The following is a 17,740-nucleotide window of genomic DNA, read 5'->3' on the forward strand; positions in this document are numbered from 1 at the left end:
CCCCTCCTGAACCGCTGTCACATCCAAACCCGGTTATTTTTTAAGCTTTAAAGTCCCCCAAAACGCACATTTGCACTGAAAAAGGGACTAAAATCTGCTTTATTTTTCACTGGTTACCTAAAAATTGAGCCACAATCCGTTTTTAACGCTTACCAAACAAGACTTCCCACTACTGATGAATAATAAAGGTAAAGCCTATTGAATAATTAACATTAACAGTCAGAACAAACACAGGGTATCTTTACACATTTTGATAATTCCAAACTGTTGGTTTTATTGTGAGGAAAAGTAAAAACACCTTCCACCTGAGGCTCTGCTCATGAAGACAGTGGTGCTTGTACATAAATCTGATCAAAAACAGAATTGTCTTAAATATTCATCACACATTTTGGTATTTGGGGGGGGGGGGGGGGGGGGTTTAGATGTAAAAATCACTGAAAAACGCAAGCGAGGCGGGTAAAAAGAGGAAAAATGTACAAACAAAACTAGAAATTAACCTTAGAGAAATGAAGGGAGCATTATTATAAAATATAGACTAAAATACTCTTCAGCTACTTTAATGAAACTGTCAAGATGACGGTCTGTTGAGAGATGGAAACTCCTCCAGCGAGCCTCTGTTCATCCTCTACAACACTTTGTAGCGGCCCTTGCTTGTCGGCTGGTAGGAGTTTTGCTGAAAAAAAAAAAAGAGAAAAAGGATCACATTAAGCGACATATTTTACTTTCATAAACACATGATATCCAGCTGCACAATACACTTACTAATCTGATGAGCTCTTCCTTGATTAGCCGTGTAATCTCCGTTTTGGCTTTCTGCACGGCAAGTTCATTCGCACCTGGAAAACAAACATTAAAATTCAACGACGTGCAGTTTTATGATGCACAAGAAAACAGGACAGTCCATTAGAAGTGAATTCATTGCCCCGAGGTAAGAGGCACTTTGGTCGCTACGATCTCCATGACAAAAGATTTAATTTGACCTCATTAATAGGAAAATTTATGCTGCGAGGTTCTCGAAAACCCTATCAGAACATCTACCCCATATGGGCCGACTGTGCTGTAAGCATGAAGCTTCTGTTATGTTATCTTCCTCGCTAGAAACAGAGCAGCACTAAGAAAACGACAGGGTGCTCTCACAATGTTTTATTGATAACTCCCATGCTAGTTCTGATCAAAACACCCTGAGAAGATCTTATTGATCAAAACATTGCAAGGAAATTATTAATAAAACATCGTGGGAGCACAGCAGTGTGCGGACGCCGTCTTTGAAGATTTCTCTCTTCTTTGGTCCGGCAAAGTTTTTTTTGGATTGAGCATCCTTTTATTCTCCCAGACGAGAGGCGTAGAGGCAGATTCTAGCAAGAATACATGACATTCTGTTGGCAAATATTTCCAAAAACGCAGCACGTCTCGGACACCTACTCTCAATAGCCAGGTAGATTTTGCGTTCTCCCTCCTTGGGCTCTTTGCCTGGAGGGAAATAGGTTCCCCTGATGGTGATGGCGGCCTCAGAGTATTCACCGATCCTCTGCAGAGCTTCTTTAGACGTCACCTTCCACCTGGCCGTCTGCAACAGAGCACAGTCAGAAACATTTTAGAAGACTGAAGCCTCTACACACTCTGTGATTTTAACAGTCTTATAAGTTCCCAGCTTGCTCTACTGCACGACATGAGTCTAACAAGACGACATGGTCATCAATATCCCCCGCCACATGTGATGTCTATGAGTCTATATCCAAAATAGTGATCAAGGGCCATAACTCTGTTAAATATTATCGCACAGGTCTCATTTTCGAACTTGATCAAGGTGTCCATGGTGTGAAGCTACACACTAAATTTCGTAATCCTAGCTGTAATAGTTTCCGATAAAAGCTGTCCCCTTCATATGAGTCTATATCCAAAATAGTGATCAAGGGCCATAACTCTGTTAAATATTGTCGCACAGGTCTCATTTTCGAACTTGATCAAGGTGTCCATGGTGTGAAGCTACACACTAAATTTCGTAATCCTAGCTGTAATAGTTTCCGATAAAAGCTGTCCCCTTCATATGAGTCTATATCCAAAATAGTGATCAAGGGCCATAACTCTGTTAAATATTGTCGCACAGGTCTCATTTTCAAACTTGATCAAGGTGTCCATGGTGTGAAGCTACACACTAAATTTCATAATCCCAGCTGTAATAGTTTCCGAGAAAAGCTGTCCCCTTCATCTCGGACGGACGGACGGAAGCACGGACGGATGGACGGACGGAGGCCAAACCTATATCCTCCTTTTCCACTTCGTGAAGGCGGGGGCACGACGTGAAGTTTGCCCTGTGCTGAATCTCAGCCTACGATGTGCGTGAGTCGACGTGAATACGCAAGGATAAAACTTCATAAGTGTCCATCCATGAAAAACAAACAACCAAAGCATAAACAGAGCTCCTACAATCACAGGGAAACAAGCCAAACATGAACGGAGCCCTCGCCTTGCTGACATTTTTGGTTTTGGAGAGAAATTCCAAAAAAAAGGAGGAGGAGAATATGGACGCGGTCGTGGCGGCCAATTTCGCAAAGGGAGCTTTAAGGTATTTGTTAGCATCTACTACAGTAGCATTTTATGTTAGCATTTACGGTTTACCCTTTCAATCCCACATACTTGTTTTGGTGTGTTTTGCCATTGTCGCTGCACATCATCTCTCTGGGTTTAGCTCCAGTGTGGCGCTGATCAGTACGTCATTTTATCCTGCATTTCTATTGGTTAGCTAGTTGTCGTAGGTCGCACTGTGAGATGATCACCCCAAATTTCTGACTGTCAGATTTTTATCATAGCTTGTCTTTGGTCACCATGACAACGGCCGTCCCTGAACCCGTCTCACAGTGTGACGTAGGAACACCGATTTAGAGCCACGACCAAAGATATCGCCACGATTCTCTCACGATTGTTATCTTTCCTCTGGGACGGCCGAAAATCGCACAGTATGTAGTAGCCTTAATTTTCTCATCCATACTTCACATCAAAGTAGAAAAAAATCCAAATAAACGTTGCATTCTCTGAGATAACTGATTTTTTTTAATCAGTGAGGAAAAAGCACAGAGAAAGATTCTTAAACATTTGCTACCTTAAGGTCCTTGTTTTGTTCTGATCCTAAATGAACACATCGCTTTCTGTCAAACTTAGGAATGTTTTGGTTATTTGTCAGAGATTTCTGTCAGTGCCCATCTAAAGTCTGATTTACGCATGTTCATTGGATCTACTGTCCATCATCTCAACAGAGAAATAACCAGACTGCAACACCTGTGACTGGTCCACTTGTCGATCGATACGGCGTATTTAAACGACATATTGATCTGTGAAAAGACGATGCTACATGCAATATTTAATAAGCTCTAACTGTATCTGTCTTGTTCATTATGGACACATTATTCTGCTGCTGTGTCCTTGTCTTCACAGCTCTACCGATCCGTGTATAATTCCAAGTTTTCTGAGTTGTTTCAGTGTTTTCATAAAAAAAGGATGGATTTAGCTATTTTTGCATATCTATGAAATAAGTCACAACTGTATTTCCATAAAGGTCTATTAAAATGCTTTTAAATGAACTACATATAACTCACTTATGCTTCCTAATGTGCATCAAAACCTTTGAAATAAACTGTTTTGTAATCCGTGTTTGAAAAAAGTAAAAGATAAAAAAATAGCCAATAGACAAGTTAAATAATTTAGAACACAAACGAAGGAGAAGGAGCTTCCTCATGGATGCATGGAACACACATTCACAGCTTTTTTAAAAAAAAATCTCTAATAGAGAATCCAAATTTAAAATCTAAAAACTGCTCATTTACTAACAGCTTTTAAAACTGACACAGAACTATTTAGAAATTGACCGAACATCAGGCTAAAAAGCTGTTTTGCTGTCATCTCTGCAGCTTTTTTGATTTGCTAATTGTCCTGTTTCATATTGCAATTACAACCTGACATTCCGTAACTGTTCAGCTGTACACAGGACAGAGCTATTAAAGGTCAGGAAGGAAAAAGATGTTCAAGATGAGTTAAGCTCCTCCACAAGCTTTGAAACTGCGATTTAGAGGCTGAACAGAAATCAGAGACAACGAAAGATAAATACTCGATGAAGAAATGTAGAATTGTGCTCCACAGAAAGGAAATTCACAGCTCAAGCAGAATATTTAATGAAAAACACCCTGTCCATCTACTGGTTGCTCTTTATTGATCGCTCGTGGATGAGTTGCAGGTCATGGAACCTTCACACTTGAGCGATGAAAACTTGGCAAAGAGAAAATCCCACAACAAGAGCCAAAAATAAAACAGGAACCAGCTGAATATTTTAGTATATTTTAGCTCAGTGCTGCGCTGTGTGCTGCTGACCTGAGGGAAGTCGTTGATCTCCAGCTCCTCTTCGTATCTCTTGACGGTCTCGGCCTGCTCGGCTGCCTGCCGCTCCTCCTCCAGCTTCTCTACGGGGGTGTAGTTGAGTTTGGCGTTGATCTTCTCCGCCAGCTGTTCAGCGATGGTCTTTGCCGACACAGAGGGGGTCATGATGGTGCCGCCCCGCAGGATGGCGTTAGTGGCCTGCTGCATCACATCCTGTCAACAACAGAAAGACGCTTCTTTAACCCTTTAAGCTTCAGTCAATTCCAGCCGTTTTCAGTACAAAAAATTGCTAATATTCTATTTTTAAATAAAAAAAATTATGAAAAATACGGGGAATATTGGACGGGCATCGCGAGGTGCATTTCCTTGAAAATGACCGATTCGGGGATTTTATACCGACTTCAGGACATGTTTTGCACAAAATAGTTTCCTGGCTTGTGTCATCTGGATGTAAAAGGTTGGATTATGGCCGTTTTTTGTGGAATCTTTTTTTTGTGTGTAATAATAAACCCGGAAATGTGAGTCGCGCTGTGTGCGTTGAAGCCGTGTATAGAGAACGGATGGATGAATATTCGTTTTTGTCGGACAAATGTGTTTTTCTCACCCGCTGTGGTAATCGCATCTGAAAGTGGTTTATACCGGCGGATTCATGAGAATCTAAGCTTTCCATCGGCATATAGTGTTTGTATAATCGTGTTTGCAGCCGTCGGACATTCTTGAAATTCCTATGCAAATTAGTAAGTGTACCGCCGGCGGTACACTGAAGCTTAAGGGGTTAAACTTCAAGATTCAAGACCGTCATTTATCAGTAACACAATTATACACAGTGTAATGCACTGTGCGTCTGTTCCAAACCGAAACAACAAGAGAAAAGAACAATAAACACGCTCCACTTAAAACATCCCCCGCCTTATATATAGTGCCTCTAAGTGCAAGCAATAATAATATATACTGGACGATACACCTACAAAATGATACATCTTCACTACAATAAAAACAATCAGGTCAAGGTCATACACCCAAAAAGGCACATCTACATTATGCACAGGTGGCGTTGGTGCAATATGCATGAAATCCTTCAGGTAGTTTCTGATGTATGCTCCAGAAACAGAATCAAAAAATATTTGAAGTGCCTCACAATGACCTTGAAAATAAGGTCAAGGTCATGCACCTGAAAAAGCACATCGACATTACTAACAGGCTTAGTGTGCGCAATATGAAGGAAAACCTTCAACCGGTTTCTCAGATATGCTCCGGAAACAAAAAAATATTTGAAGTGCCTCACTATGACCTTGAAAACCAGGTCAAGGTCATACACCCCAAAAGGCACATCTATACTACATAGAGATGGCCTGGGTGCAACATGAATGAAATCCCTCAAGTAGTTTCTGAGATATGCTCCGGAAACGAAATGTGGATGTACAGACGGACGGACGTGCCCACGCCAATACCCCCCTTCGTGCCTACGGCCGGCGGGGGATAAAAACACACAAGAGATGGATAGATGGATAGAAATTAGCAAAATAAATATTACATAAATGAAATTTGTTTCATGTGCAGAATAAGAATCTTGACAACAAATTAAACAACTGACAAAACAAAACGATGAAACTACTTCATATTAGGGCTGGCCCGAATGGCGGTTTCTGGCCTCCGAATATTTGGGCCCTATTAAAGACGAATATCCGAATATTCGTTCCACCCTGTAACGTCCGACGGGGGGGGGGGGGCTTGTGGCGGAGACAGCCCGAATATTCGGATCCGTTCATCTGGTCTCCCGGGTCCAAATATTGTCTTGTGTTTACGCAACGAAGTGAAGCGTGACGTCAGAGTCGGCAGCAACCCAGCCATTCGGATGGTGGTAACAAACACAAATGGATGAGCCGAATTCGGATACCAAAATTAATATCCGGATAGTGCTGTAGCGAACAAATATTCGGATATTCGGGTCCAGCCCAACTTCATATTCAACAATGAAGAAATACGAACTGAATGTCAGATGATGAACACAGAAAGGAGGCATAGCGGAAGAGCTTTTTGCATTTTTACCGTCAGTAGAACAACATTTACGGCCTTTTTGATTCAACTGACCAGCGACCAGAAACAAAATGCAAACATGTATTTGTACTGCCAAGATTAAGATGAACAACAGGAAGTCTGTAGCAACGCTGGCTGTGCTCTGTGATGATACTTCCATGAGCTACATGCTAATGCTAATTTAGCTGTAATGTTTACTACGTCAGCTTAGTGAATTAGCATGACAACACCGTCCCTGAAAACGTCATCCAAATCCCTTTGTCCGGTTTTCAGAAATGTTGCTGACAGACAGACAAACGTACGGCAATCACCACAGAAATCCGGTGAAATAATTAGCACAAAACTGAAACAAGTAAAGCTGAGGCTCATGCGTTTTGCAGATATTTGATCACAAAGCCAAGCCAAAGTATTGGATGAATTGAAAGTCTAACATGAATTCTGCCTGAAAAATGTATAGATCCAGAGAGGAACATGAATGTGCGTCCCGTCATTAACCTCACGGTGGCACCAGAGGCTTGACCCACCTGAGCTTCAGCGCCCAGGTTCTTCTGAGCGTTGATCTTGAGCGCCAGCCTTTTAGCCATCTCCAGTTTCTGGATGTTTCCAGCGGACGTTGGTCCGAGGCCGGGCAGTCCTCCAGGAGCAGCGGTCGTAGCAGCAACAGTTCCTGGTGCACCGGCAGCCGCTCCGGGAGCAGACAGGTCCTTCACCCTCTTCTTAGAGTTGAACATGCTTTCGATTTGTTCCTCAATCTAAGCAGAGGAAAAAGGTTCAACATGTTGAATTATTGCTAATTATATAACTGCACGTCTGACTAACAAATACGCTAAAATCAATATTTGATGATCCAGTAGAACATCAATACATTAATGTAACACTGACAAATCAATAGAGAAATGAAAAGGTTCACTCACATCCAGAGCTCCGTCCTCATCGTCAGAATCCTGCAATCCCAGAGCAGCTTTCTGTAGCTTCTTCCTCTCGTTGGCCAAAGCGTGTTCTGTCTCATCAAACTTGAAGCCCTTTCCTGAGAAGCCACTGCTGCTTTTAATGATCTTCCCCTCCTTATGCATGGAAACCAAAAACAGGAAGAGAAAAAGAAAAACAAAGCATCGATTAAATGTTCATATTTCATAGCAGCACAAGATATTCTTTCATCATGTGCGTCTACATCAGTTTGGAGTAAGGAGCCGTTTATACGAGGACCATCTTAACAGAAAACGCAAAAGTGGCGTCTTGTCATTTCACGTTTAGACGAGCGGTTTTGAAGGAAATCTGCATATATACGGTGACTCTATAGTGTGTGGAATTCCATTGGATATGCATGCCAGGCAGCTGGGTGGCACTGTGATAAAACTCCGCCACGTCTACGCGCATGCATACTATCTCCCTTTTCGGATCTCCGCCGCGGTAAATGTTCATGAATGGAATCTGTACAGATTCTCTACGTTTGTTGGTACGACTCCTGTAGTGTACGTAGAGCTGCCAGAGTTGCTTGAAGGTACGAAGGATGGAAATAATCACACATCTTTGTTTACTTCCTTGTACCGGCCGGCAAACCAAAGAACCGGCGCACGTATGTGACGTAATCGCGTACGCGACGTGGTCAGATCTCAGCAAAGTTTTGCGTTTTGCTGTTTAGACGGAAACGTAACGGCGGAGCGTTTTCTACTTTTCCACTCTGGAGGCCGGTTTTAAATTTTTGCGTTTTTAAGCCCCCAAAACGCCGTCCTCGTATAAACGATAGGGTGTTTTGTTGAAATATTTTGACGTTTTTACCTGCAAGCGTCCTCGTGTAAGTGGCCCCTAAGACACCACACACTGAACTCATTTCTTAAGAAATCTATTTAATACAAAGCAAATGACTAAAGAATGAAGAGGGAAGTAGAAAAAAGCAAGCTGGCACTGTGCAAGTGTGAATAAAAGCTGAACTACAGTAGGAAGATGATATTTAAGTCCTTTTCTAGCATCATAATGTAGAAATTCTGAGTGAAGACATGTTGTTAAAATTTCATAAATCCATATCCTACTGCCAGTAAGTGCTGTGAAATACAGCGCTGCCTGCTGTGCCTTTATCTCACCGCTTTCTGCTGGTCTTTGAAGGAGCCCCAGAGCTGCTCCAGTTCTGGGGGGACAGGAGAGCCCGACAGCTCCAAGGCCTTGATGATGTCACCGGCGTAGCGAACCTGATCCTCTGTGATGAAGGTGTAGGCGTAGCCCTGTGAGAAGGAGCAGGATGCAGAGAGCAGCACAAGATTTAAGATCTGAGGGGCAGTAATAAGGCAAATTCAGTTTTAAAAATATCCTAATGTAGCATTACACTTCTGTACCGCTGTTGGACTTTATGGGCATTTAGAAGAAACAAGGCTAAAGCAGCAGAACTACAGTTTGTTTCTTCTTCGGCTGCATTGTCTGCAGTCGTAAACAAAAGCTTGCACTATTAAAGATCATGTGCCTCACAGCAGTCTTGGGTTTCAAATAAATATGAAGTTTGTAAAGTGTAATTACTTAAACACTGTGTCTTTAGCAAAAAAACAATCATCCAGTTTGGTTCTTTCATCAATTTATTAAGGATCTTCTGGAAATATGGCAAAATCTCCAACAATTATCGCAATGCTTCGGCATGTTTACACAGCTCTGACGAATCGCAGTCTATAATTATATATTACTCTTATCAAATATTTTCTTGAAAACTGCACAAAGAATTTTTAATGCCACTGAGAATCAAATTTAATGCTTAATTAATGCTTTTTAATGCCCTGCAGAAACCCTGAAATAGACTGTACAAGTAAAATCTGCAGTCAAATGTTATTTGTTTCCAAAAAATACTAGAGGAAACACTGCATCCTTTGGCATTTTCACCTCAATTAGGCACTTTTGTTTGCAGCTGACAAGCTTCTGTTCGTATCTCTGACCGCTCCTCTTGATAGAATTGCTGCGGTTTAACTAAATTTGCAGACTTTCCGATACACACTTGTTTCTTCTTCAGATTCTTGGATGCAAATTTTAGTTCAGAGCTGTACAATGCAACTCAATAGTTACGGTTCATGTTGCCTGAAGCAGAAATGAGAAACAGGGTACAGACGGATGCAGCTTCCCATTCAGACTGACCTTGTTGCCGGCTCTGCCCGTGCGTCCGGCCCTGTGGACGTAATCCTCGTAGTGGTTGGGACAGCTGTAGTTGACCACCAGGATGAGCTGCTTCACGTCCAGACCTCTGGCTGCCACCGAGGTCGCCACCATCAGACGGCACGCTCCGTTCTTAAAGTCGTTGATGATGCTGTCTCTGTCGTACTGGTCGATTCCTGAGAGAACAGCAGGAATGAGGCATGTAAAAGATCAAATACGGAGGATCACAGCTTAGCACTAGATGTGAGGAGATGCTGTGATGGTAGCTCAGACAGGTCTTCTATTAAAAGATAGAACTTACAGACACAGAATGATCATGACAGGCTGCCAGTGACTTAAACATCTTCAACATCCATGGTACTGTTTGATTTGATTTGATTTAAGTGCTAGAGTAACCGGACTAGATCATTCTAAATATATTTACTACATGAAACAGACACGTGTTCATGAAAGCTGTAAAATAATGAAGGTACCTCCGTGTAAAGACATGCAGGGATACGAGGCCTTCATCAGGTCTTTCAGCAGTCCGTCTGCGTGCTCCTGTTTGTCCACAAAGATGATGACGGAGCCCTTCTCCTGATAGTGACCCAGGATCTCCAGCAGCTTCAGGAACTTCTTGTCCTCGTCGATCACGAGCTACAGGAAATCGAGATGGACGACGGAAAGATCAGTCTCACTGAACAAACAAACCAAATTTCCCCTTAAAAATGTCTTTATAGTGACAAAGAGATGAAATGCAGACGGTTTACCACGTGTTGCTCCACATCCGAGCAGACGACGCTGCGGCCTCCCACCTGGACCTCAATGGGCTTGGACAGGATCCTACGAGCCAGCGCCTCCATGGCTCTGGGGAAGGTGGCCGAGAACATGACCGTCTGACGGTCGGGACGCACATTGTCCACAATACGCATCACCTGGTGGAGACGGGAGACACTTGAGGTTTGCTGGATTTCTGTCAACTCATTTTAACCCCATTTACTTCCTAATTCTTCCTGGTTTTCAATATGTGTGCCCAAACAGACAGTGCATGAGGGTTGCCAGCCTGGTCTCCTTTTGCCTGTTTCAGTGAGCATGTCTGTGTTTTATATTTCACTTAGATTTGAGAAACATCTAAGCATAACTGTGTGTTTATTATTGTCTGTATCATATATTTTTACCTCCGCCAAGGAGGTCATGCGATCGGGTCCGTTCATTTATTTGTCTGTCTGTGTGCGTGTCTGTGGACAGGATTTCTCAGAAACTACTTGTCGGATCTTCATGAAATTTTCACCAGAGGTGGATCTTGGCCCAGGGAAGACTCCATTCAAATTTTGTGTTGATCCGGATAAGGATCTGGATTCTGGATCCGGATTTAGATTTTCCCTTGTTGCAAAAAAAGATCTTGCTTTACCATCCACATCTTCCCTTGGCAGAGGTCAGAAATCTCGGATTGCTCTTGTTAGATATTATTACCTTAATGTGAATAGAAAGCACTGGAAGAATGTTGTTACTGTATTACCATTGAGCTCAAAATGATTCAACTTTATATACACTGCTCAAAAATTTAAAGGAACGCTTCATTCTCTTGTCATTTTGTTCTCAATACATCAGGCAGTGTAGATCAATGATTGGATGGTGAAAAACAGAATTATTTACCCACTGAGGAGGGATTCACAATCATTTCCTAACGGGATAAATCAACATCTCAGAAGTTTAGTTCATCTGTTCAAAAGTTTGGGGTCACTTAGAAATGTCCTTATTTGTGAAAGAAAAGCAGGTTTTTTTTCCAAGATAACATTAAATGAATGATAAATCCAGTGTAGACATTGTTAATGTGGTAAATGACTGTTCTAGCTGGAAACGGCCGATTTTTAATGGAATCTCTCTGTTTTTGCTAATTCTAAGACATAATATGAAGGCTGTTCTTCATCAAACACAAATTAGAAATGGTTCCTGCTTCTATTCTGAACGCACCAAACATGCAATGGTCATAATTTCGCATTTGACAGCAGTAAAGTTTGAGAAACTGTGCATGCTCAGGTTTAAGTCTAAATGACACCCACCTGTGGCTCAAAGCCCATGTCAAACATCCTGTCTGCTTCGTCCAGCACCACATATGTAACTCTGCGCAGGTTGGTTACCCGACCTACACATCAAGGGAGAGGAGCACGAAGAAATCCGTTAACGGTGAGAAAAGTCGAGCCCCGATACGCATCCTGCCTTCTTTAAAACACTTCAAACTAATCTAACAAACACAGAAAGCCTGTTTCAGAATAAGGCTACTTGACATTACTTAACAACAAGTCAAGGCATCCTAATTTCAGCACATTTCTCTAGCGGCCAGAGTGTTATTTCATTGGTGTTCTAGACTGTTCATTTCTTTGCTCGTCTCTGGTCTTGCGTACCATCTTAGGGGGCATGAGGGACCTGTAAAAGTCAGAAAACAGCCTCAAGATACAATACAAGAGATGGAGCCCCATCAAGCATTATCTGACCGAGCGCCTTTTCACCTACAAGGGAAACATATTAGAGATTACCTCGCATGTGTGGAAACAACAGAAGACCCCTCCAATTAAAATAGCTGCTCAAGAAAAACTGACATCACACACAGTTAAATTATCAGCAAATCTAACAGCCACGTTCAGAGTATCTTAAGCAAAGGCTCAGTGCTGCACAGAGACATGTATCCCCAAAAGAGCTCCGGATTAGAAGTAATTAGCGAGACAGACACTTATATGGAAGCATGATATTTCACAATAACTTGGAAATCTGACTGTGTGCTTTAAATATCAAGACAATACTTTCATGTAATACAATAAACTCCACATCCTGACCAACCTACATCCATGTTACAGAGCAGTTATCAGACATTATGGTTGTTTCCAGCTTGCAGACTGAGGAACCGTGGAGGCAGCACCAGGTCCACCTACCTGTACTTGACCTGATCTTCAGGAAACACATCACTGTCTTGTAGATCCCAAAAGTGGCCAAATAATGTCAACAGTTTAGTAAGTGGTACTGATTTGGTTCATTATTATTCTGTAACATTTAATCCATGCAAAGCAGTTTAAAAAAAAAAGGCATCGAGGTGCTTATCTTTTTGAAACAAAGAAGTGAGAGGCTGAAGGTGGATGAACTCACCACTGTTGGCCCCCAGCATGTCGATCATTCTTCCCGGGGTGCAAACGATGATCTCAGCTCCTCTCTTCAGCTCAGCAATCTACAATCCAACAACATCGACTAACTGTTAATGAAAGAACCAAAAACCAGGTGCAACAACATCATGTTCGATCTACATGAACTAATTATCGTTTTCTTCAATTATAGATTCATTGTTCCACTTTAACGATGTTACATATACTTTACTGGAGTAATCAGATTACTGTGATGATGAGAAAACATTCCTGCACGCTTACCTGTTCGCTGATACCTGTGCCTCCATAGACACACACCACTCTGAGCCCCAGCGGTTTGGAGAACTTCTTGCACTCCTTTGTGATCTGCAGAGCCAGCTCTCTGGTCGGAGTCATGATGACAGCTGTAGGAGAGGCAGGAAAACAGAAAGAGACACATAAAGTTTAAACTTTTTAAAGTGCTTTCAGTTACTCTCAGGTTGGCTTATAAAGACTACTAATGCAGTGAGAGATGACGGCCAGTTTCACATTATTTCAAGAGAAAATGCGCCGTGATTTCAGCCTTCATTTGACCCACTGTTGAGTTCTGACTACAACAACATCATTCATGGTTTCTATTTGACTTCGCTCAACAGATGCAGGAATCATCCTATAAAAGAAGTCTGGTGCTTACAGATGGGTCCCTCAGACTCCTCCAGAGGACGCTGGTCCATGATGTGTCGGAACATGGGCAGCAGGAAAGCGATGGTTTTCCCGCTGCCGGTCTTAGCAATGCCAATGAGGTCTCTGCCTGACATGATTGCAGGGATTGCCTGAGCCTGGATGGGTGTGGGCTTCTCATAGCTGTGCCTGTGTTTTAAGAAAGATATAAACCAGACGTGTTCATTTCTGCCCAAAAAATAACTAAACATCATCATATGTACAGCACAGATATGATCTTTGGCTAACCTGGGAGAAGGAAAATGCTTTAAGTTTTCAACACATTTCTAAAAGCAGACTAAACCATTTGCTTTATCTATAAGTGGTGTCATAATATTTGGGTAAATAAGTGGGACATTTGATAACAAAAGGAATGCATGTAAATATCAATCGCTGCTCGAGTCTTTTATGCAACAGCTGACTACTTAACTTCAACAATCTGATCATCTTTGTTCATTTTACATGGTCAAAAATGTTGCTAAATTACTATATTGCCCGCCAAAAGTTGCCTAATCCAACCCATCGGTCAGACTCACTTCTTCAGGGCGTTGAGGATCTTCATGGACACTCCACACTGCACCCAGGTCTTAATGGGTTTGGGACAGCCCTTCCCTTTCACTGTAATGCCCTCCAGCTCCAGCCGGTATGCATTCACCTCTGGGTTTATGAAAATAAAAACAAAACGTAGTGAGGTAGTAACAGGATTTTAAAGACAAATATACCTGCTAAAAAACATACAGTGCCTTTAAGCATAAGGTAGCATCCAGTGTAATGACAGTTTACCAATATGAGCCCCCTAAACAGCCACATATACCACTAGTAAAGTATAAAAGCAGCTGTGCTTCGTTTTCTGACCTTCTGTACTCATCTTGGCCAGCTCAGGCACCTCCACGTAGAAGTTTTTGCGGTAGGATTCGTACTGGATCTTCCCGTGGTCCACAGGCTCCAGGATCTTCCTCTGTTTGGTCTGGAAGCCTGTCAGAGCTGTCTGCAGATCCACCTCCTCCTCCTCTGAAGAGTACTGTCAAACACAACGGCTACATCAGCTGGTAGCTAGCAGAGGATCTCTGTTTTGTTTCCAATACAACAGGCAAACTGAAATAAATTGACAAGCAGAGAATAACAATAAAAGACTTTCGAACTAAGGTAAGAAAAAAAACACAACACACCTCCATGGCATCCTGGTCGTTCTCCATCAGCTCACCCTTCTTCTTGTGCGTGTGAGGCCCTTTTTTGGTTTTTACAACTGTCACCACTTTGGTTACTGTCATCGCTCCTTTCTGTTAGAGATGAGAAAACATTCATATCATGTAGAAACCAAACTTTAAACATCCACAAAGACAACATCTGATCCCTGGTAACCAACACTCAAAAGTAAAAACTACAAAACTAGGAAAATACCAGCAAATAAGTGCTGCTTTTTGACAGCAGAACAAACGCCTACACAAGGCAATATATGAGGCTTATTTTGATCTCACCTTGTCGTTTCCTTTCACGCCTCCCATGTTGAACTTCTTCACCTCCTGCTTGACCTCCTCCATGTAAGCGTCCAGAGGATCCACGTCGTCCTCCTCGGTCTGCTGCTCCATTGGAGTCTCCTCCTGCTCACCCTCCTCCTTCTTCTCCTCCTTGATGTCCTTGTCTTTTCCGTCCCCCTTCCCGTCCCCGTCGTCGTCGTCGTCTCCCTCCATCACAGCTGAACCATCCTCGTCGTCATCTAAAATGACAAGGTGATAAATATGACGCTAAAATAAAAAAATATTGGTTTGTCGAGTACAAAACATTTGTTGGCTCAAGTTTCCCAATCAAAACAATCCTCTCACTATTTAGAATCATTTCAGAACCGATCATAAAAGTCTAAATTTAATTGTTTGATAATAAAATAAAAGAAACAACTTGTTAATGCTTAAATTGGCATTTAAAATGAGGTCCTTTTTTTTTACAGTTCTCCCTCACCATCATCATCCTCCAGGCTCCACTTCTTGCCCTGCTTCATCTCCTCCAGCTCTTTCTTGATCTCTCCGATGTTTTCGATTGCCTTCTTCCTCTGCTCTTCCCTCCACTTCTCCACACGCTCCTTCCTCTTCCTCATCTCTTCCTCCAGCTTGTTCTGGTCAAAGTCTTGTTGCTTCAACGCAAAAAGAGAGATCAGACAGATTATTTTCCATCTGCCATGTGGTGAAGCTGCTGTATTTATGGCATATTTAAAACACTGAGGTGACTCAAAGTTCTTTATAAAAGGCATGTTCGTCAGAACGGATCACATGTGACTCACATCCTCAACCTTCTCATCTTCTTTCTCCTCTTTAGCCTTTTTCTTGTCAGATAAGGGATCGACAGCATCTTTCTCTTTGCTTCTCGACCTGTAGGTAAGAAAACATTAAAGAAAAACAAGAGAACAGCAGTCAGAGGGATCCAGACATCATTTAGATCAAGCTAAGCAAGAAAAGTGACCGTGATCACAAAGGCATTTTAAGCAATTGGCTTTATTTTTTTTAATCTGGTGGACAGTTCTGGTTTTTGTTCAATAAGAAGAGCGAACCAGCTATGTTAGCGGTATATATTGTACCTCCGCCTACACCAGTCTGTTTTAGCATACACAAATCAACATGGATTTATCGCTTATTCTTTTCTGACGAAAGCCTCACTTTTCATCTGTTTTCCTGCCCTTGCTGGGGCTGCCAGATCTGGACCTCCGGGCTCGGCTCCGGCTGCCTGACCTCCTTCTGTCTCGGCTTCTGGACCTCCTCCTGTCTCTGCTCCTGGAGCGCCTGGATGGCAAAGGCAAACATATCAGGTGTAAACACAACAGAAAAAAGGGAGGAAGATTTTGCAGTTTGTTCCATTTCATGATCAAAGTTCCCAAACTGTCTGACAATTTTTTAGCACAGACGATAACAGTTTCAGATCATCCAAACATAAACAGCAATTGTTTTACTGGGAACTGTGCAACAGTTAAACAAGTTGTTGGTCGTGAACACACAGTTTTGCAATTTAAACAGGATCTGTTGGCGATCTGGGTATCACTTTATAAGACATACAACAAGAACTCCACTTGTGGGTTTTTCCTGCTAAGAAGAATTTTTGGTTGTCCTCTGAACGAAGTTTTAGCTGATGTCAGAAGAAACTCACGAGTGCCCAAATAGTAGTAGTGATGATTGAGAGTGGCTTATAGCATCTATAAAATTTCATACATTTTTTGAAATCCGTTCTCTCAACTGGGTTTTCATGTATTCCAGCATAACACACATTTTCGTTGATCAAGTGGTCCCAAACAACAGGGAAATACATAGTTATACATAAAGGAAGGTAACACCAGCGTATTGTTTTTACCTTACACACTGACCAATCCTACTATCATGGCTAGTAAACCCCTAAGGGCCCCACTCTGTACCAGGAAAACCCGGCACACCTCCATGTATTATATTAATTTATGTGTTATAACTTCACATGTATGGTACACTTTATGATCATGGCAGAATCAAAAAGTAATCTGGGTTACATTTTAATGCCTGTGCTGGCATTGCTTTGGGAAAAAGTGTGAGGTTTTGAGATCGTATTGTGGAACAAAAAAACGTGACTCTGAGACCTCAATCATGTATTAATAAGGTGTAAATACTGCCTGATCTGAATTCACATGTAACTGGTTTAGTAATGAATGAATCACTGTAAACAGTTACCGTATTTCTCATTTAAACATGTATACAAAGGATAAAACACATACCTGGCTCGTTTTCTGTCTCTGGAGCGGGACCTGCGGCGGTCTCTGCTCCGGGATCTCTCTCCTCTCCGGCTCCGGTCTCGATCGTCTTTCTTGGAGCGTTTGTCCGGAGAGCGACTCTTGGAGCGGCTACCTGACCGGCCCCGAGACGCGGAACGCTTCCTGTAATGCCTGCACGTCAAAACAGCACAAAAACATACTATTTGATAAAATGTAGAGAGAAAGCACGTTTTATGAAAGTATTTAAGCGTTTATAATTCATGTTCAACAACTGCTGCGTTCCCATCATGAAGTCTTTAGCTAGCATGCTAACGCTAGCCATCAGAATTAAACCAGTTTATCAATAACATTAACTCGTTACAATCGATTCAACAGAAGATAAAAGCTCCAAATCCGTCTGTTAACCTGCACATACCTGGACTCGCGTCCCATCGCTGCTCCACAAAGTTATATCCCGTAAAAAGTCTAATTAGCTCGCAGAATATAACGAGCACTGCGCGTTGGACGATTGTTTGTGTCTTGGAGCGTCATAAAACTGCGACAGTTTAAACAAGTGGTGTGAAGACGTCACAGCGCTCCCTGGTGGTGGGAGGTCAGAACAGCGGTTCTGAAAATTCACAGAGGACACACATGGAGCTGCTTATTTCGACATAAAACAACAGATACAGACGCT

At 42.2% G+C, this 17,740-nt stretch overlaps 1 protein-coding gene across 1 annotated transcript; it reads right to left on the reverse strand.

The window, feature by feature from the left end:
* Nucleotides 1–248: 248 nt before the first annotated feature.
* ddx46 (DEAD (Asp-Glu-Ala-Asp) box polypeptide 46) lies at nt 249–17,622 on the reverse strand. The gene is made up of 23 exons (XM_022214249.2): nt 17,483–17,622; nt 17,071–17,238; nt 15,995–16,117; nt 15,622–15,709; nt 15,303–15,474; nt 14,825–15,063; nt 14,516–14,626; nt 14,202–14,367; nt 13,883–14,003; nt 13,321–13,496; nt 12,930–13,051; nt 12,655–12,733; nt 11,577–11,659; nt 10,284–10,448; nt 10,008–10,170; nt 9,517–9,710; nt 8,487–8,624; nt 7,320–7,469; nt 6,930–7,157; nt 4,363–4,581; nt 1,423–1,567; nt 763–836; nt 249–673 (listed from the first exon to the last, which is right to left on the reverse strand). Exons 1-23 carry the CDS (start codon nt 17,497–17,499, stop codon nt 626–628), a joined length of 3,189 nt encoding a protein of 1,062 aa, XP_022069941.2. The 5' UTR covers nt 17,500–17,622; the 3' UTR covers nt 249–625.
* Between the last annotated feature and the right edge of the window lie 118 nt (nt 17,623–17,740).

Source organism: Acanthochromis polyacanthus, chromosome 17, assembly GCF_021347895.1.
Source record: "Acanthochromis polyacanthus isolate Apoly-LR-REF ecotype Palm Island chromosome 17, KAUST_Apoly_ChrSc, whole genome shotgun sequence".
NCBI classification, from domain to species: Eukaryota; Metazoa; Chordata; class Actinopteri; family Pomacentridae; genus Acanthochromis; species Acanthochromis polyacanthus.

Excerpts from the sequence above, each read along its gene's own strand:
- ddx46 (XM_022214249.2), bottom strand. Across the intron at positions 14,627-14,824 it reads GCGTGAAAGGAAACGACAAG|AAAGGAGCGATGACAGTAAC; the intron begins GTGAGATCAAAA and ends CATCTCTAACAG. Across the intron at positions 1,568-4,362 it reads AGATCAACGACTTCCCTCAG|ACGGCCAGGTGGAAGGTGAC; the intron begins GTCAGCAGCACA and ends GCTCTGTTGCAG.